The 21,684-nt window shown below is 44.0% G+C and overlaps 1 protein-coding gene across 4 annotated transcripts in view; it reads left to right on the top strand.

Annotated features, from left to right (window-relative positions):
* shroom3 (shroom family member 3) overlaps nucleotides 1–21,684 on the top strand; it is a 426,943-nt gene that overhangs the window by 212,110 nt on the left and 193,149 nt on the right. For all 4 annotated transcript variants that reach the window (XM_055639577.1, XM_055639552.1, XM_055639569.1 and 1 more), the window contains exon 2: nucleotides 649–803. In XM_055639577.1, coding sequence (XP_055495552.1) covers nucleotides 649–803 — 155 coding nt within the window. The remainder of the gene's footprint in view (nucleotides 1–648; nucleotides 804–21,684) is intronic.

The raw sequence follows: 21,684 nt of genomic DNA, 5'->3' as shown, positions 1-21,684 counted from the left end.
TGAATTACTTTTCATTGGATCTGTCTGAAAGCATTATTTTAATTTCTTTTCATGCAGTGATTAGATCAATTAGACTGATTATGAGAAAAGAGATCATAAAATGTTTTAGTAAAATCAGAAACGAAAATGTTATCTTCTTGGGAAAATACCCACTATTTCCAAATGATTAAAGTTAGCAATATTTTTCTCAAACATAATGATAAAAAGGAATTGCAGAAAATGCAACTCAAGTGAGTGAGTGGTGAATCTTACATTTAATTCTCCATATGAGCCCAATGACACTGGGTTTTTTTTCACTTCGTTAAAGAAGATTTGCTGTGGACAACTTGAAAAGCTGGGCAACACAAATGTGTTCAAAGTCAGAGCTAAAGTATCTGTGCTCACATAAACCATTGAGATTAAAACAGAATACAACCTTTTCTGCACAGCATTCTGTGAATCACTAATTCTGTGCAGGTGGTGCCATGAATACCATAGGACTGTGGCTTTGCTCATTACTACGGGTCAAGGTTAAAAAGTGTCGTGGCACAATTTAATTAGCAAGGCAACTTGGAGCCTTGCAGGAGGTCAATTTCAGCCATGATTGAAGGCTCCTGAGCTTAAGATTCGTTCCTTTAATATAGTCTTTATTTCCACTCTCTCTTGCAGATTGAGGAAGGAGGGAAAGCAGACTTGCTCACAAGCAAACTGCAGCTGGGGGACGAGGTGGTCAATATCAATGACGTGGAGCTGAGCGGCTACAGACTAGAGGCCATTACATTGGTGAAAGGTTCCTACAAGACTTTGAAGCTGCTCATTCACAGGTATGAGATGCAAGCTGATCATCTGAAGGTGCTGCCTAAACAGAGCTAAATCAGTCCTGTGTGTGTTTGTTAGATGCAACTAATGACAGGTACAAATGTAGGAAATATTCTGCAAAGGGGAATTTTTTTTTTAAGGATAGGCTTTTGGCAATTCGAAATATCAACAATTGTCTTTACGGACGCTATCAGATATACTGAATGAATCCAGTTTTTATCTTTATTCTGGTAAAAATATTTGCTTTATTCACTTGAAAGAGTCTATATTAACATTCACTTCATCTTCTGCATTCCAAATTATTATTTTTTTAATTGATAATTTACTTTAAATCAACTTGTGTATAATTGAAATTCATAACATCGTTAAAAGAGCAACATATTCAGTTTAGAGTGTGATATGAATTGAATATCTTCAAGTGTGCGTCAGGCCATTATTTGACTATTCTCATCATTTTCATTCTGTTTATTGATATTATTTATTCCCAAGATATGGTGATGCAGCCACATTTCCATTATCACAAAGCTTTTTCGGGGGTAGGTTCAGAGATGGAATTTAGTGAGTGTTAAGTGGGAGATGGGGAAGAATGGGGACCGAGGGAGGAGACAGGGAGACTGGCAGACAGGTTTCTGAGAGCATCCAAAAGAAAACAGATGTGGGTGCAATTGTGAACAAAAAGGAGTAGGGTCAGGAATGAAATGGGGAAAGAGTTGCATAGGATGATATCTGAACAGAAACTGGACTGAATTGTCTTTTCAGATGACAGATTGCAGTCTCCCGACTTACAGGAGACTTGAATGGCATGGTCAATTGCCAATTTTCAGTAGTAATCTGTGGATTGTATGATGAAAGATAGACACAAAATGTGGAGTAACTCAGCGGGACAGGCAGCATCTCTGGAGAGAAGGAATGGGTAACATTTTGGGTCAAGTCCCTTCTTCTGACTGGTTTGAGGACAGGATCCCAAACCTAAGTAAATGAATTGAACATGACTAAATAAATTGGATAGTTATATTGACGGGAAAGGTATGGAGGGTTATGGTCTCAATGCAGGTGTATGGGACTAGGGGAGAATACGTGTTCGGCACGGACTAGAAGGGTCGAGATGGCCTGTTTCCGTGCTGTAATTGTTATATGGTTATATGATTATGACAACTTGCATCCATCCAGCATCCCTCTTGTTTCATAGGAAGATTGTCAAATAAAATATATTCAGCTAACTAAGTATCAGGACAGAGGCATAAAAATGTCAAAAAGAAAGGCTTTACCAACCTTGGAGGTGGAAACGTTCAGGGGGGAATTCCAGCCCAAGCAACTGATTCCCGATGGACAGCGGTGAAGGAATGAAGATCAAGGGAGGTGAAAGAATACACTGAAGAGGGGGTGGAGGAGCAGTGACAAGGGGGCAGAGCGTTTAAAAGGCTCTAACGTTCAGTGGATATGGTTTTGTATGTGTAAATAGTGTCTTATGAAATTGATTGAGTTTTTTTAAGAAAAAAACCCCAAAAAGGTTGACAATGTCAAGGCCTTAGGTATTGTCTATATGGACTTCAGCAAGGCCTTTAATGGCAGGCTGCTCTGGGAGGTTAGATTGTATGTGATCCAGGGAGAGCTAATTAACTGGATGAATTAACTGAAGGAAGCAAAAGGTGGTGGTGGATGGCATCAAGAATGGTGTGAATGCTGAGGAGATTTATGGGGATGTTGCCGAGACTCAAGGGCTTGAGCTATAGGGAGAGGTTGGGCAGGCTAGGATTCTATTTCTTGGAGTGCAGGAGGCTGATGGATAATTTTATCGAGGTGTACCGAATCCTGAGGGAAAAAGATAGAGTGAATGCTCAGGATACCCAGGGTAGGGGAATCAAAAACCAGAGGCTATAAGTTTAAGGTGAGAGGGACAAGATTTAAGAAGAACCTGAGGGGCAGGATTTTCATCCAGAGGGTGGTAAATATACAGAACAAGCTGCCAGAGGAAGTAGCTGATTGATTGATACTTTATTACCACATGTGACATGTCACAGTAAAATTCTTTGTTTTGCCCACTATACACAATGCAAAGAGTTGCCACGTGTAGGATTCCAACAAAGTTACAAAGTGTTCATTACAATCCCCAATGGCCCCACTTTGTTCCCCCCCCCCCCCCCCCCCCCCCCCCCCCCCCCCCCCCCCCCCCCCCCCCCCATGCCGTGTTCTTGGCCACACGTCCTTGCCCAACCTCCAGTGCCCACAGCGAGCCCATCCGACCTCCAGTCCTCATGCAGGCCCATCCTCGGCCACCCGTCGCCGGGTCCTCCCTTGGTCAACTCTGCTGCACTCGCCGGCAGTTGTCAACAGCCCACCCCGCTCTCCGCAGGTACGATAACACCATTTAAGAGAAACCTAGGCAGGTATATGGACCGGAAACGTTTAGAGGGATATGGGCCAAACGCGGGCAGATGGGACTAGATTAGATGGGGCATCTTGGTTGGCATGGGCAAGTTGATCCAAAGTGCCTGTTCCCACACTGTATGACTCTATGACTCTATGAGTTGCTCGGAAAATATTGAGTCTGGAGGTAAGTAAGGCTCAAACCTTTAGAAGCAGGTTAGGATAGCAGTGGAGGCACTCGGTCTTGGTGAGTGAAGGAGAGGGCAAGGGAAGCAGCTTCAATCAAACGTAATGCAAAGGCTGACAACCATCTGCTTGAACATCAGATATTTGGATTTGGAGTCAGTGGCAAGAGAAGACTGGATCCTGTCTAAATCCAAAAACAGTGGCTTTGGGGGATAATATAGAACCCAGACCATGTGTCCCAGCCAGTCCATGCTAATGTTTGTATCCCACTTAGACCTTTTCCCATCCTTCCTCATCTGACTCCATCCACCAGACCGTCCATTGCCTTCTGTCCCACATGGTTACTTAGATTCTCTGAAAAGCATTCATCCCTATTACCCCAATCACAACACCACCTCCATCCCCAGTCATGTTGATCAGTTCCACTATCTTCTCTGGAGCAAGAAGTTTATTTCAACTTGCAAACTTGGCATCTATCCTGCATTGATGACCTTTGTTTTACTGTTACTCGCAAGTGGAGCCACCCTCTGTTTAAAGCCTTTCACGTTTGTATAAACTTCCACAGGGTTATCAGGCAGCCTTATCTTTGAAAGAGCAGCACAGGCAATTTAACTTTTCCTGGTGAGTTTAACCTTATATTTTTTAATTTAATTTTTTTTTTTTGCAACTTCACCTGTTTTTATAATATGCTGACCAGGCTGTCTGCACTACAGTTACTGCTGGATGACGGTACTGTTCCTTTAGTACTGCACGTTAGGCGTGAGCATAAGGGGTTAGAGACAGTGATGTGCTGGAAAGCTGCTGGTGTGGGGAGGATTGGGTTTCCTTAGTGTAGATGTGAAAATGGTTAGATTTTATTTATCAGTGAAGGTCAGCAGAGAAATGAGAAGTAATAGCAAAAAAAACACTGCTGGTGGAAATCAGCGTGTCAAAAAGTTTACAAAAATGATACCAAAAACATGTGGGTGTACTCAGCATAGAAAGGGACGAGTCTGAAGAAGGGTCCCAATGTGAAAATCCATCTGTTGATTTCCCTCCACAGATGCTGGCTGACCCATTGACTTCCTCCAACAGTTTGTATCTTGCTCAAGATGTTAGCATTGTCAGCCTCTTGTTTCACCAATGAGAAGTAGTGGTTCACCAGGACACAGTAATATCAGGTTAATGTACAAATAACTAAATGCCCAAAATATCGCACTTAAATTCTGTACCTTACCCCATATACATACAACAAATAATAATGCAAAATTATTACATAACTATTTCATAAGCAGAGTGTAACTCCAGGTGTGCTCCAGCTAATTGTAATAGTTAATAGCGAGATTAAATGAGAACTTACCAGGTTGAAGTTTGATCTTTATTTTATGAGAAGTTGCGATGAGGGATTATGTGAAGAAGCCCGCCAGACCGCAAGCACGTCAATCTTCAAAGTGGCTGTATGCACCCACAGAATAGTTGCTGACCTAAGCTTATAGAGAGATTGAAGGCTAGAACTACCGATTGATCTTTATGAGAATAGGGTTGGGAGTGGAGGGCACCTCCTCATCGCAACTTCTCATAAAATAAAGATCAAACTTCAAACTGGTAAGTTCTCATTTAATCTCTCTATTTTATTTCGAAGTCACGTGAGTAACTACGTGAAGATTTCAAAGCTCTGTGGTTTCATACTGTGACATAATCTGTGTGTGAAAACACTAAAACAGATAAACCATTAATGGCAGGAAAAACATGAGGTATTAACATCACAATGCTAACTTGCATACATGGCCATTGCTCTAAACTGGCCTGTAGCCCCAATAGACTGTTGAGTTAGACAATAACGTATGCAAGAAAGTGTTCCATTAGCAATGGAAAAAAAAATGTCCCAATGCTATACTGCCTCTCCATGGAATATGTACTTCAAATAATTTCTCTTCACACGTAATTGTTTTAACTTATTGCCTGATAATTGCAAGGAGGGAATCACCTTGAAAATGCAGAAAACTGCCTACAACGCATCTAAACTGGCTGGAGGAGAGGGGAAAGTGGTTCAGAACCATCTTAAGAATAAGTTGTGCTATTGCAGCTAATTTTCCTTCCAAAAATGTTCAAACCTACCACTGCAAATATCATGTTTCTCTGGTTAGTTTCTTTCACTTCATAATTATTTTAGTGGGGTATTAAATGTGACTGTATCTGAGGCAGTGTGAGATTTCTGATCTATTGAGCTCTTAAATATCATCGACTTTCATGTCTTAATGTAAGAGCTTTTCAATTTCTGTTTTCACCAAAAGCTGCAAAATGTAAACTTAAAATAGTCATAAAACTCCTGAATTCCAGGCAAATAAAAGGAATTTATTTCCCTCCGCATTTTGGACGTAGAGGCCTGGTTTACTGTTTATTGCACTTTGATGTCTTTTTTGAGGAGAATGTGATGTAATACTATAATTATTTTTTTTTGTGTGGGGATACACTCAAAACTTCCACAACTTTGTGTTTGAAATTTGGAGGTTGGGATCATCACAGGCTGTACCATCTCTGTGATCCTTTTTGCCTTGGCGATGAACATGATCGTCAAGTCTGCTGAGCCAGAGTGCCGGGGCCCTCAGACCAAGTCACGAGTGCACCAACCACCAATCAGAGCCTTCATGGACGACCTGACTGTCACCACTGAGTCAGTGCCAGGAGGCCGGTGGATCCTGCAGGGGTTGGAGAAACTGATTGGATGGGCAAGGATGAGGTTTAAGCCAGGAAAATCAAGGTCACTGGTGCTGAAGAAGGGCAAAGTCATGGACAGGTTCCGCTTCAGCATCGAAGGGACACCAATCCCAACTGTCTCCGAAAAGCCAGTGAAGAGTCTTGGCAAGGTGTTTAACAGCAGCCTGAAGGATACAGCATCTGTCCAGGCAACCTGTCAGGAGCTGGAGAGCTGGTTGAGAGCAGTGGACCGGTTGGGGCTTCCTGACAAGTTCAAGGCATGGATTTACCAGCATGGTATCCTGCCAAGGATACTCTGGCCACTGCTTGTCTACGAAGTCCCAATATCCATCGTAGAGAGATTGGAGAGGAAAGTCAGCAGCTTCCTCAGGAGGTGGCTGGGACTGCCCAGGAGCCTTAGCAGCGTCGCCCTTTACGGAAATAACATCAAGCTCCAGCTGCCCCTGAAGTCCCTGGAGGAGGAGTTTAAGGTGACTCGGGCCAGAGAGGTGATGCTGTACAGGGACTCCAGAGACCCCAAGGTGGCTCAAGCAGGGGTGGAGGTGAAAACTGGGAGGAAGTGGAGAGCCAGCGAAGCCGTGCTGCAAGCGGAGTCTCGGATACGCCACAGAGTCCTCGTGGGAGCAGTGACTCGGGGAAGAGCTGGTCTGGGAATCTTCCCATCTCCCCAGTTTGACAAGGCCAAGGGGAAAGAGAGGTGCAGGCTGGTCCAGGAGGAAGTGAGGGCAGTGGTGGAGGAGGAGAGGTGTACCAGAGCAGTTGGATTGAGGCAGCAGGGAGCCTGGACAAGGTGGGAGCAGGCCATGGACCGAAAAGTCACATGGACTGAGCTCTGGCAGGCTGAACCACAGCACATCAAGTTCCTGGTCCAGGCAGTGTATGATGTCCTGCCCAGCCCATCGAACCTCTTCATCTGGGGCAAAGCAGAATCTCCAGATTGCCCGCAATGCTCAGGCAAGGGGACGTTGGAACACATCCTGAGCTGCTGCCCAAAGTCTCTTGGGCAGGGCCGGTACACATGGCGTCACAACCAGGTTCTCACACCCATTGCAGAAGCCATCAGCATGGGAATCAGCAGCTGCAGATGAGAACGCCCCACCACCCAGATGATCACCTTTGTGAAGGCTGGAATGCAGCTGCCAAGAACCACAGTGGCCAGGAATCAGTCAGGAATCCTGGCGACTGCCCAGGACTGGCAGCTTTCCGTAGACCTGGTGAAACAGCTGAAGTTTCCACAGCACATTGCCACGACCACCCTGAGGCCAGATATCTTCCTGGTCTCAGAGGCGACCAAAAACACAGTCTTGTTGGAACTGACAGTGCTGTGGGAGGACCGTCTGGAGGAGGCCCACGAGAGGAAGATGGCCAAGTATGAAGAGCTGGTCATAGACTGCCGCAAGCAGGGCTGGAAGGCAAGGTGTATGCTCATCGAGGTTGGCTGCAGAGGTTTTGCATTGTAAAGAATTGTCTTGGGATGAAATGATGAATGTAATTTAATTTTCCAATGAGAAAAGGGCAGAGACTTTCTTCTAGGTGTCACTGAGAGCCACCAAGTTAGCAGGAAGGTTACGAACGACAATAAGAACAGGGATGGATGAGATGAGAAGGTCCAATTGTCATGAGGCAATACATGCAATGTCATGCAATTGGCATGATGCAATACCCTTGTATTGCAACACTACTTTACCGAATCAAGAGTGTTTAATTGCCATATGTACTGACAATGGAACAATGAAATCCTTGGTTGTTGCTGTATAACAGCCCCATAAACACAATAAAACCCAGATAATATATATTAAACAAAAACCGAACAAAGTTATAATATGATAACCACAATAGTGTAAAAACCAAAGCCCCTGTAGGGCAAACAGAAGCCCAGTCCATGGAAGATCATGGTGTCTGTGATTAGTGTTGTGTAGTGTTTAGGAGTATGAAGGTTGCTGGAAGAAGCTATTCTTGAACATGCAGGACATTGTTTTCAAGCTCCTGTACCTTCCTCCTGATGGTAGTGGTGAAATAAGACTGTGGCCAGGGTGGTGCAGGTCTTTGAGATTGGCTGACATTTTGAGGCAGGGATTACTAAAGATCCCTTCAATGGTGGAAAGATCTTTACCTGTGATGGACCAGGTAGTGTCTACCACTCTCTGCAATCTCCTTTATTCCTGAGCATTTGAGTTGCCGAGCCAGGTTATGGTGCAACCATATGCTCTCCATTGTACACCTGCATAAGTTCAACTGAGTATTTATTGACATACTCCTCAATCTGTGAGGAAATGGAGGCACTGATGAGCTTTCTTTGTGATTGCATCGATGTGCTGAGCACATGACAAATCTTCAAAGATATGCACACCCAGGAACTTGAACTGCTTATGGTGGCGTGTGATGATGACTTGTAATAGTGACGTGCAAGTGCATGTCACTGCAGAGTTTGGGCTCAATGCCTTTAATTATATCAATAAGGGAATTATTGCTGGTTCGTTCTTTTTGCTCAGTTTGTCTTGTTAATCGTCAATGAAATTGAGTAGCTCTGTGCAATTTCTTACTTTGTAGACACCATAAGGCACCAAAGAATCACTATTTGTTCAAAATTGGGGAATCATGCTACTTATCCATTTTAGTGTTGCAGCTGTTAAGAGCAGGCCTGGGAATCTTCCCATCTCCCCAGTTTGACAAGGCCAAGGGGAAGGAGAGGCGCAGGCTGGTCCAGGAGGAAATGAGGGCTGTGGTGGAGGAGGAGAGGTGTACCAGAGCAGTTGGATTGAGGCAGCAGGGAGCCTGGACAAGGTGGGAGCAGGCCATGGACCGAAAAGTCACATGGACTGAGCTCTGGCAGGCTGAACCACAGCGCATCAAGTTCCCGGTCCAGGCAGTGTATGATGTCCTGCCCAGCCCATCGAACCTCTTCATCTGGGGCAAAGCGGAATCTCCAGATTGCCCGCAATGCTCAGGCAAGGGGACGTTGGAACACATCCTGAGCTGCTGCCCAAAGGCACTTGGGCAGGGCCAGTACACCTGGCGTCACAACCAGGTTCTCAAACCCATTGCAGAAGCCATCAGCATGGGAATCAGCAGCTGCAGACGAGAACGCCCCACCACCCAGATGATCACCTTCGTGAAGGCCGGAGTGCAGCTGCCAAGAACCACAGCAGCCAGGAATCCATCAGGAATCCTGGCGACTGCCCAGGACTGGCAGCTTTCCGTAGACCTGGTGAAACAGCTGAAGTTCCCACAGCACATTGCCACGACCACCCTGAGGCCAGATATCCTCCTGGTCTCAGAGGCGACCAAAAACACCGTCTTGTTGGAACTGACAGTGCCGTGGGAGGACCGTGTGGAGGAGGCCCACGAGAGGAAGATGGCCAAGTATGAAGAGCTGGTCATAGACTGCCGCAAGCAGGGCTGGAAGGCAAGGTGTATGCCCATCGAGGTTGGCTGCAGAGGTTTTGCAGGGCAATCGCTCTACAAAGCCTTGAATGCACTGGGCATCAACAGAGTGGCAAGGAGAAGGGCCATCAAGAACACCACAGAGGCAGCGGAGAAGGCATCAAGATGTATTTGTATCAATTCTTTTTTTTTGTGTGGGGATGCACTCAAAACTTCCACAACTTTGCGTTTGAAATCATAATCGTACCAATGAGTTATCAGCACTGGGCCTTTTAGTTTCATAGCATCTAGATCTCGAGCTTGGAGCTGATATCAGAGAATTCTTTAAAATGCATACATTCATATATTCCTGTGCTGTAATGCATTTCATTGTGCCACAAAATGTATAAGTGATGTACTGGAAAATCACAGTTCGGCATCATCAGTGCAGCGTAAAATCATTCTGGTCAGTCTTTTCAAATTACACATTCAACAATTTATAATTTTATTTCAATGGACAAAAAAAATCACTTCCAGATGAATGCACAAGCAGAAAACCCCTGTTGCTAATGTAATCTGTTTGAGCATAATAAAGAAAGAACCTATATAAGAATGTATATAGTAGCTTTCACAGTTTCACAATATCTCAACGCACTGCAAGGCCAGTGCAGCACCCATTAATTTTAATCACTGTTGACAATGAAGCAAATTAATCTTGACTTGGACATTTTCTACAGAGTAGCTCCTTTATATACTTTCTGCTCTCCAAACATTGTTGCCTTTGAATCTCCCTCACTTCAAAATCTATTAGATTTTATTTACGATTTTATCACCATTGAGTTCAAATTGTTTTTTACCCAATCATTTATATAAATGGTCAGAAGAATCTCGACACACTGAGGGGGATTTTCCATTTGATACTCAGGCAGAAACCAACATAAGGAATGTTATGGAAGAACTACAGATGCTATCGCAGTGGAGCGGACAAAATGTGTTTCGCAGTGGGACAGACAAAATGTGTCTGAAGAAGGGGCTCGACCCGAAACGTCACCCATTCCTTCTCTCCAGAGATGCTGCCTGTCCTGCTGAGTTACTCCAGCATTTTGTGTCTACCATAAAGAATGTTATGCTCTTTTTTGAGGACAGGAATTTTCAATGACATAATTTTCATAAGGAATTCAATTTTCATAAGGAATCCTCAGTCGGAAGAAGGGTCTCGACGCGAAACGTTGCCTATTCCTTCGCTCCATAGATGCTGCCTTGCTCGCTGAGTTTCTCCAGCTTCTTTGTCTATCTATAAGGAATGTTATGCTCTTTTTCGAGGACAGGAATTTTCAATGACATCAACATCAGTTAAAATTGGGCCAATTTTTGTCAACCGTTTGTCAAATAGCAGCAGCAGTCATTCCCTGAACAGTAAGAATGAAATCTGTTGTTAGAATGTAAACCTCCCCTCCTTTCTTCGCATTGCTCTGGGGCTCTGCCAGGTCGAATCTACCCGCCACTTCCATCTGAGCATCTTCTGCACTGCATCCGTAGCCTTTTGTGGCTCGATACTTCCTTAGGTCCCCATTGCAGTGCTGGTATCAGAGCATTCAATCCTCCAACTGCAATTCATGCTGCAAAAGCTTCTATCCTTCTCGGGTGCTCACTGTGGTGGATGTTAATTTGTGTTTATTGTGTGTTTTTGTCATTTTTACTATATGTAGGACTGCAAGGCAACAAAATTTCGTTCAGACCGCAAGGTCTGAATGACAATAAAGGCTACTTTGAATTTGACTTTGACTTAAGAGCATCTTTAAGCTAAATTTTGTAAGTCAATTCTTGGTCCCTGCTCCGATTTCTTGTACCAAGTTTTTATAATAATCATACTTTCTCAGCCAAGTATGTTTTGCAACATACAAGGAATTTGATTTGCCAGACAGTCATGCCAATAAAAAGCACCAGAACACACAAAAGACATTTTAACATAAACATCCACCACAGTGACTCCTCCACATTCCTCACTGTGATGGAAGGCGAAAATAAATGTTCAATCTCTCCCTTCATTGTCCTCCAGCGGTTGGGGGCCACTAACCTTCCATTGACAGAACGATCTTACTCCCATAGCCGGTGGCGGGCAATAGACAATAGACAATAGACTTGCGGGGCGATCAATCTCCTGCATCGGGGGGAATCATTTCACTGCACATCTCGTATGTGTATGGGACGAATAAACTTGACGACTTGAATCTCACCTCTCACCTCTACCCCGGGTCGGGACTAGTCGAACGACGTACAGCTTTGACCTTCAACTCATTAATTTTGTTTTCACTTGTAGCATCCTGAGGGAATGCTGCACTGCTTGATGAGATGCCCTTCAGGCTGAATGCATGCTGTCTCAGGCCAAGCCCATGCTGTGTCAGGTGTAACCCCCTGCTGTCTCAGGCCAAGCCCATGCTGTGTCAGGTGTAACCCCCTGCTGTCTCAGGCCAAGCCCATGCTGTGTCAGGCAAAGTCCATGCTGCCTCAGGTGAAACCCATGCTGTCTCAGGCCAAGCCCATGCTGTCTCAAGCAGATGCAAAAATAACCTGATGGCCCTCATGTGAGGAGAAGTAAAGGTAGCCATCTCGATGTCCTGTTCAACTTTACATTAATATACCACCTTACATCAACATCCACAAAGCAGTTTATCTGGCCACTGACACATTGCTTTAGGTGGGAGTTGTCTATGTGGTATTTGGGACACCGTTTCCAACTTTATAAAGGAACCCCACATTTCTTAATTCTAAAGTCCTTTGTAAAGTACTTTGAGAAGTCCTGAGATCATGAAAGGTACCATATAAATGTGAGTCATTTCATGAGTGCTAATCTGTGTATAACTTTGGCTTTGGAGACTATTATGTCATTTACCAGCATTTAAAATATGACGCAAAGTATTGTCGCAAAAGTATTTGCATTCAGGGTGTTTAGTTGGATGCTGCAAACCATGATCAATACATAGTCATAAGAAGCCATTGTTCTCCAGATCTGGGATTAATTTTTTGGCACACTGTAAAACAATTTCTCACCCACGATACCTTTTATTTAATTTAAAAATACTTTAACACCTGAAGTTAAACTCTATTGCTTAGCTTTATCAATGTTGGTTTTAAAATGGTGATCTATCAACATGATCACTACATAAAGGACATAAATGCAATATTGTAGGTTCCACGATTACCTTGTAACCCCTGGTGGTGAGTATGGGTCCCAATCTGACAATGGCCGCCCACATCTTGCCCTAACCCTGCAAACCCGATTGCCCATCTGATCGATACAGGCCTATGAGGGAGGCGCCAATTGTTATCTCCCCACCCATTGCAGTCATTAACTTATTTAAAGTCCCTTCCAATGTTCTGTTCCCGCTCGCTAACCTCCCCACTTCCCACAGCCACACCCTTTGTTTACATTCTTTACAGGGATGATTTTTGAGTGGTGAATTATGAAGATTGATTTAGAAATTTGACTGAAATGTTAGCCATGCCCTTAAATTTGCAACACCTGGGCTTTACTTTGCAGTAACATTTGCAAACTGTGGATGATGAACAGAACCCTGTTATTAATGCAGAATTTGTGGATTCTGCATTATCAGATCTCCAACATAGTAGGGCAGAAAATCCGACGCAATAACTCTAGGTTTCAGATGACATGAACATTCCAGTTGTTCTAGGGCTCCCCGTCAGTCTCTCCCAAGGTCCCTGCCCTGTTGCCAGCCTCTTCTGAGGTCTTTAGCCTACTTACCCTCTCCTGGTCCTCTGCTCCCCACATCACTACCCCGTCTCATCAGAGCAACCTGGCCTCTTCCTGATCTTTGGTCTCTCTCTTGGCTTCTCAGGAGGCCACTAGCTTCCATCTCACAGGAATTTGGCCCTCGGGCCCCTCCTGGGGCCTTTAGTCTCCCCTTGGTCTTCACACAAGTATCTGGCTTTCTTCCGTAATGACGTCTGAAATTCAGCACGTGACAGCAAATAAACCTTGCTGTAAAACATTGTGTTCTTATTCCAACTCAGCTGTATTTAAAAAAAATACTAAAAGTTAATTTTGTTTTAATTTTAATTTACTTCATTTTTTAATTAAGCAACCTTTAATAACGATGCAGTTACAGACATAAGACTTCCATAGTGGGGCTTGCCAAGCCACTTACACTCTCACCAAAACTGGCCATGTCATGTTGGTAGAGACTCCTGCAGAAATAAAACAGCTTCACATTTAAAGAAATTGAGATTTTGAAATGCACGTAATGTTGTGTGTTAGGTCTCAATGTTAATGAAAAATGAATGCAACTTGCTCCAATGCAGAGTTGTTATGTTTCATTGAACTGTCATTAACTAAAAACATTTGAAATGTTAATTTGATTGTCAAACTTTGCTCTCAAAGGTTGGTGCAAAGTTAATAAAAAAGATTGCTGCTTGCTGGGTCCAATTTGGTGTTTGCAACACAGAGAAGTTCTGCTTCATTCAACTTCCATTAACACAAAGTATTATAAAATAACTTGTTCCAAACCCACTTTATTTTATGTAGTTCGTGATCCTGAATTCATTTGAAACGTTAATTTGATTGTCAAACTTTGCTCTCAAAGGTTAGTGCAAAGTTAATGAAAAAGAAGTCTGCTTGCTACAGTCTAGTTCAATGTTTCCAATGCATTTCATTCAACTGCCATGAACTAAAAACACTTTGAAATAACTTGTTGCAATCCACTTTGTATTATGTAGTTGATGATGTTGAATCCATTGCAAATGCTTATTTTATTGTAAAATGCACTGAAGTTGATTGTGCAAGTTGATGAAAATGAAGACTATTGCTGAGGTCCAATTTAATGTTTCCAATGCAGAATAGTAATGTTTCATTCAACTGCCATTAACTATAAGTACTTTAAACTTAAATCAATAACTAGTTTTGAACCACTTTATTTTATCTAGTTCCTGAACATGAATCCACTGCAAATGTTTATTTGATTGTAAAGCCTCGCCCTGAAGAGTTACTGCAAAGTAAATGAAAAAGAATGCTTCTTGCTCCAAACAATCAGAATCTTTATTCCAAGGTAGAAATGTCAAGGTCAAGAGGGCACTGCTTTAAGGTGAGAGTGGGAAAGATTTAGGGGAATGTATAAATCAAGCTTTTTACACAGAGGCTGGTAGGTGCTTGGAATGCGCTGCCAGAGCTAATGGTGGAGGCAGAGATGATAGTGACGTTTAAGACGTCTTTAGATAGGCACAGAGATATGCAGGGAATGGAGGGATAAATATCACAAGCAGGTAGATGAGATTAGTTTACCTTCGTATCATGTTCAGCATGGACATTGTGGGCCAAACGGCCTTTTCCTGTGTTGTACTTTTCTATGGAGACACAAGAAATTTTAGATGCGGAATCTTGAGTAAAACACAAGGTGCTGGAATAACCCAGCAGCATCTGGAGAGGGAATGGAAGGCAACCTTTTGGGTCAGTATTCTTCAAACTGAAGAAAGGATCGGTGAATATCACCTGTAGATTCCCTCCACAGATGCTGTCTGACTCACTCCGTGTTGACATATATAGGGTACATTTATGTGCAAAATATAAAGGGTACATTTATATTCAACATTTTTCGGATGTGGGAGGAAACCTACGCAGTCACAGAGTGAACATGCAAACTCCACACAAACAGGATCCGAGGTCAGGCTTGAATCCAGAACTCTGGAGCTGTGGTGCAACACATGTATTGTGCTGTCTCTTTCATTGTGATAAAAAAACTCCAGTGTTATCTCATTGTCTATGTTCCCGAAATATTCAATACTTACCTCTCCTCTCTGCCAAGTGTGAAAGTAATGAACCTTTTCACTGTTGAGATATCCCAATAATTTATTTTGCTTCCACCTCCATTTATATCATGGACATTTTTGAAACGTTAAATAAACATTGCACTGGTTACAAATATTTTAGCAAGTTTAATCTTACAGTATTAATGTTTCCAAACTATTTTTATTTAAGACATTATTATATTGTTTCTTTTGCTTCTGCGTCCAGTTTCAAGAGGAAAATTCAATGAGCATTTTTTTTTCTAAAAATACTGTTTCTAGGATGTTCGTTCTGCAATTTAAAGCTCAGTTGGGGAATAATGCTGTCTCACCAGACAGACCAATTTGGAGCTCTGCTTTCTCTCCTCTGCTTTCTCTCATGTCTTGGGATGAAAAGGTGGAGATCTGTCATGACAAATAACTAAGCCAATACATGAATAATGGAATGCAGACTGTGTCATTTTAGGTCAGCTTAAATTCTTATAATAAATAGCCATGAAATTATTACAGGGAATGTTGTAAAGTAATTATTAGCAAAGTTAGCTAGATCCAGTTACCATAGAAATATAATCATTTCTGATTTGATTATTCTGACCTTCAAAATTTGGTATAACAGATGTAATTTAGTGCTTACTGACAGCAATGTAATCAACTGTTAAACTTTGAGTTCAAAAGATAATTGGAGCGCTTGAATGCCATCATTTCTCCTAATAAATCAAACAAAAATCTAATTGTGGGCTTAGGAGAGAGTCTTCAATTTCTCAAGTTACAACTCCATTGAAATGATTTGGAAAGTAGTAACCATCCTGAACAGGAACACCAATATTAACAGCACCTTTTGACTAAGGTGAATTAGTTGAATTGAGGAGAAACAGCCGGTCTACCACTTCCCCCACCTGCAAATATTTTGTCTTTTATAAAATGCTTTTCACTTGCTTCCTTGCTGAATTTTTTAAATTGCTAAGCAGTATGAAAAGCTTTAAATATCCTCCTCCAGACCAAGTCTGCTTTTTAAAAAAATAATTTAAGGCCTACCATCTGTTACATATGCAGTATATTCATTTTAGTCCACAGAGATGCCAAGCAGGATGTGAGTGCTTTAATGATGGTCAAAGTACATCTCAGTTGATTGTTGGATTACTTACTATGTGGAGAGTCTCCAGCAACCTCCCGGGCAAGGCGTGTTAAACAATGGAGTATCCTGCAAGACAGAAATTGTGATTACTATGGACAATGAGTACGATGTTGAAAGAAGAAATCAGAGGTGAGCTTCTCAAGATACAATTCCATCAAAGGTCCCTGACTATTTGAAGGATATCTGGATAGAAGGCATGGGTATCACCAAGGCCTGGTAATCGGCTGCAAATCCTTAAAATAGAGAACATGTATCTTTTGTGCAGGGTTGCCAACTTTCTCACTCCCAAATAAGGGACAAAAGGTCAAAATAAGGGACAAATTCCCGACGGCAATCCTTTGACTGTCTTGGCTGTGGCTGGGTGAATGATGAGTTGGCCCGGGTGCTGGACACCACACAAAGCCCAGCCGGCTTCCCATCTGAGGAGTTTAGGCCCGGGCGTCGGAATTTGCGTGCGACGTCACACACAAAGTCCGGCACCCCATCCAACTCATGAACCGATGATGGGCCATGAGAAGGAAGGGTGGGTGGTCGTGTCGGCGGTAAGCGTAGATCCGGAGGTCGAACAACTGGCCGGGCTGCCGACCGACGGGACCATGGGCGAGGCGCTGCTGCTGCACTCCATGGGCTGCAGTACGTCGGGACGGGTGAGGCGGGGCCGGACGCGGCGCTCCGACCTGACAGTCCCCTCGACCCGAGTAGTAGCGGTCAAATACGGGACAAGGCCGGTCTCGTATGGGACAAACCAAATGAGCCCAATATACGGGATGTCCCATCTAATACGAGACAGTTGGCAACCCTACTTATGTGTTGGAAGGAACTGCAGATTCTGGTTGAAGAATCTCAATCCGAAGCATTGCCCATTCCTTCTCTCCAGAGATGCTGCCTGTCCCGCTATGTTACTCCAGCTTTTTGTGTCGAACATGTATCTTAACCATGCTCATGGGCTGATTTGATGCCTTGCTCTACTTGGTCTCTGCTATCTCCGTGCACCCAAGCTTTGTACTCCCATGGTTTTGATTGTTGTGCCATGAGAAATCCTGTCTTCAGCTGCCAAGACCCTGAAGTATGATATTGCCTGAACTTCTCCTCTGCCTTCCCTTTCATTCCAACTCATTGACACAGCTGTAAACCTACTTTTTTAATTTAGTTTAGAGATACAGCACGGAAACAGTCCTTTCGGTCCACGGAATCGGCGCCGACCAGTGATCCCCGCACACTAGCACCATCCTACACACACTAGGGACAATTTACAATCTTTACAGAAGCCAATTAACCTACAAACCTGTTGGAGTATGGGAGGAAACCGGGCCACCCAGGGAAAGCCCACGCAGGTCACGGGGAAAACGTACAAACTCTGCGCAGGCAGCACCCGTCGTCAGGATCGAACCCGTTCTCTGGAGCTGTGAAGCAGCAACACTACCTGTGCGCCACCGTACCGCCTAGACCAAACTCCTGATCATCTCCTCACATGGCTGCTGTCACACTTTGCCCTGTAATGATCTGATACAACATCTTAGAATATTTTGTTACATTAAATACTCCATAGTTCCATGTGTCTCAAGTTTAAGGCCTCTGTATTAATTGAAAATGATTGTTATAGGACATCAGCACATATTGTTATAGGACATCAGCACATATTAAATGCAGTAGATTTTAGAAATGACTTATTTTTATTACAAGAAAGCACTTTTGATTACATTGGCCATGTAACCTGGAAACCCTTAGTCAGTTAATCTTTACATGCCCAAGTTGTTTCATGTAGTTATTGTCATGCTTGATCACTTCCTTATTACCTTTTGAAAATGTTAATTATTTCAAGGCAGCTGCAAAGACTGTTGTATGGTGCTTTTCAACAGTTATTTTTCCAAGATCTAGCTAACTAATTGTTGAAATTGTCACTAGTGGTTTAGCTGACATGAAAATATTTGAGTCCGGGGTCTTGCATATTTCATACATTGGTGTGGGTTTTCAAAGTCTCTGGCAGTGCAATCTAACTCACGATACTGTATAATGTATAACAGGAGTAATTTATAAAGGAACAGTTGGTACTCTTGCCTCACTTTTAATTACTTATGTATTGCAACACACAAGCAGTCCATTCAGCCCATTGGATCTGTGCCAGCTCCCTGAAGAGCATTTCCCCCTTTTTTCCCCAAATCCTATTCTTTCTCATGCATCAATCAACTCCTCCCAATTCCCCTAACACAGACCTACAGCAAGGGGTAGGTTACGATAGTCAAATAATCTATCAGCATCTGTCAGGGATGTGTGAGAAAACCAGTCCTGGTGAACTCGTCCCTTCCCACACAAACCACCCCCTCCCCAGGTACTTTCCCTTGTAACCGCAGGAGATGTAACACATGTCCCTATTCCTTCCCCCTCGACTCCATCCAAGGACCCCGACTGTCTTTTCAGGTGAGGCAGAGATTCACGTACCTCCTCTAACCTCATCTACTGTATCCGCTGTTCTAGGTGTGTACTCCCATGTATCAGCGCGATCAGGCGCAGGCTCGGCGATCATTTTGCTGAACACCTCCACTCAGTCCGCCTGAACCTACCTGATCTCCCGGTTACTAAACACTTTAACTCCCCCTCCCATTCCCACACTGACCTTTCTGTCCTGGGCCTCCTCCATTGTCACAGTGAGGCCCAGTGCAAATTGGAGGAACAACATTTCATATTTCACTTGGGCAGCTTATACCCCTGCAGTATGAACATTGATTTCTCCAACTTCAAGTAAACCTCGCTTTCTCTCTTTCTCCATCCCTCCCCCTTCCCAGTTCTCTGACCAGTCTGACTGTCCTCGTTTACATGTTATCTCTGTCTGCTTTGTTATTGCCTTCTCCTAGCTAACAATGATCTATTCTACATGTTCCTTGATCTCCATCCCCTTTGTCTCGTTTTCATACTTCACACATCCTTACCTCTGTGTCTTTCTCTCCCCTGACTCAGTCTAAAGAAGGGGCTTGACCCGAAACGTCACCCGTCCCGTCTATCCAGAGACGCTGCCTGTCCCGCTGAGTTACTCCGCATTTTGTATCTAAACTAAATTTGTGATGGGATCTTGTCCACATTGTCATCACAGTCACATTAAAGCTGCAGTGATCCTCACTGTCAGGGTTCCTCTTGTTACGATACGATTCAATACAATACAATAGAACTTTATTTATCCCAGGAGGAAAATTGATCTGCCAACTGTCATAAAACACAAAATACATGAAACATGAAATTATAGTGACGAGTGGAAAGGATTGGGGATGTACAAATATTGGGAGAGGGAGTCAGTCTAGCCCATGACAGAAGGGGAAGAGTTGTACAGTTTGATAGCCCCAGGGAAGAAGGATCTCCTGTGGCGTTCTGTCCTGCATCTTGGTGGAACCAGTCTGTTGCTGAAGGTACTCCTCAGGTTGACCAGTGTGTCGTGGAGGGGGTGAGCTGTATTGTCCAGGATGGTCTGCTGTTTGAGGAGCATCCTCCCCTCCAAGACCACATCCCATGAATCCAACTCTGCCCCCAGGACGGAGCCAGCCTTCCTGATGAGTTTGTTGATCCTGTTGGCGTACGGGGCCATCGCCCTGCTGCTCCAGCACATGGCAGCGAAGAAGATGGCACTGGCTACCAGCGATTGGCAGAACATCTGCAGCATCTTGCATCAGAAGTTGAAGGAGCGGAGCCTTCTCAAATAGTACAGCCGGCTCTGTCCCTTCTTATACAGGGCCTCAGCTCCTGGACCAGTCCAGTTTACTGTCCAGGTACACTCCCAGGTACTTGTACTCCATGATAAACTGCACATCCACACCATTGATGGTGTTAGGGGACATCGGTGTTCCTCTCCTTCTAAAGTCTATCGCTAGCTCCTTAGTCTTGTTGGTGTCGAGCTGCAGGTGATTCAGTCCACACCACTCAACAAAGTCATTGACTACACCTCTGTATTCAGCTTCCCTCCCCTCACTGGTGCAGCCCACAATTGCAGAGTCATCTGAAAACTTCTGCAGGTGGCAGGAGTCCGAGTTATATCTGAAGTCCGAGGTGTAGATGGTGAACAGGATGGTAGAGAGGACCGTCCTCTGTGGGGCCCCTGTGTTGCTCATTACCATGTCTGAGACACAGTTCTGTAGCCTGACATACTGTGGTCGTCCAGTCAGGTAGTTGATGATCCAGGACACCAATGCAATATCCACCTGCATCTTCGTTACTTTGCTCTCTGGCAGTGCAGGATGGTGTTAAAAGCACGGAGAAGTAAAAAAACGGACTCACACAATGTTTCCCGACTTATCCAGGTGAGCAGGTGGATGATGGTGTCCTCAACCCCCATCTTTGTTTGGTAAGCAAACTGCAGGGGGTCCAGGTAGGGTTTAACCAGGGGTCGCAGGTGAGTGAGCACCAGCCTCTCCAGGGACTTCATGATGTGTGAAGTCAGTGCCACCGGTCTGTAGTCATTGGAGGAGCTGGGACGTGTCCTCATTGGTACAGGAACCAGGCACCTGGACATCACGGGAACCCTCTCCAGGCTAAAGTTCAGATTGAAGATAGATATGCTGGAGTACACCGCACAACTGGCTGGCACACACACGCCTTGAGTACCCTAGGGCTGACACCATCGGGACCAGTGGCTTTGCCTGGGTGGAGTCTGCTCAGCTCTTTACTCAACTGCCCAGCCACGATGTTCAGGTGCGACAACTAAAAGGGCAGTGGAAGTGGACCAGGGGGAATGAGTGGGAGAGTCTGATGGGGAGCAGGGGGGAGGAGGGGGCAGAGGCCCCACCATCAGGTGCAAATTCTTGTGGACTGATTCAACTTTATTGAGGATGGGCAGTCAACTCCTTTGTCCAAGTTAGCTTAGATCTGTTAGAGATTGAAGGCAGAAAAGATACAGCAGAAATTTGAGGGAATCTTTTCAATATGGAATAAATTGCATTGACTTCAGCGTATATTTCGGAGACTAATTACAAATTACATTTCCAAAATGTGGTGCCTCTCAATGAATCTCCTGCTCCTTTGTGTATCATTTAAATTTGTAAATTCAGCAGGAATCTGGACAAATACCAGGGAATGCGGAACATCCTGCATTTGTAACACCTACTTGGCAGGTTGTTCAACCTCCAGCAACATCTAAAACTAATAATTGCAACACTAATCAGCCAACACCAGTGACTGCTGACTTTGTTGCCGTGCAAGCAACAACTTCCAAAGGAACAGGATATGATTTTAGGGCCACAGTAAACATATTAGAGCGTTATTTAAATCTACCTTGGTTTACACCAACAGTCTGTTATAGACAGTAATTGTGAAACTCTTGTGAGTTAACACTTCTTTAAAAGACTAATGTTCTTTCGCTT

Source organism: Leucoraja erinacea, chromosome 1 (genome assembly GCF_028641065.1).
Source record: "Leucoraja erinacea ecotype New England chromosome 1, Leri_hhj_1, whole genome shotgun sequence".
NCBI classification, from domain to species: Eukaryota; Metazoa; Chordata; class Chondrichthyes; order Rajiformes; family Rajidae; genus Leucoraja; species Leucoraja erinaceus.
The sequence above is the reverse complement of the archived record's forward strand: the minus strand, read 5'-3'. Positions and strand labels throughout refer to the sequence as shown.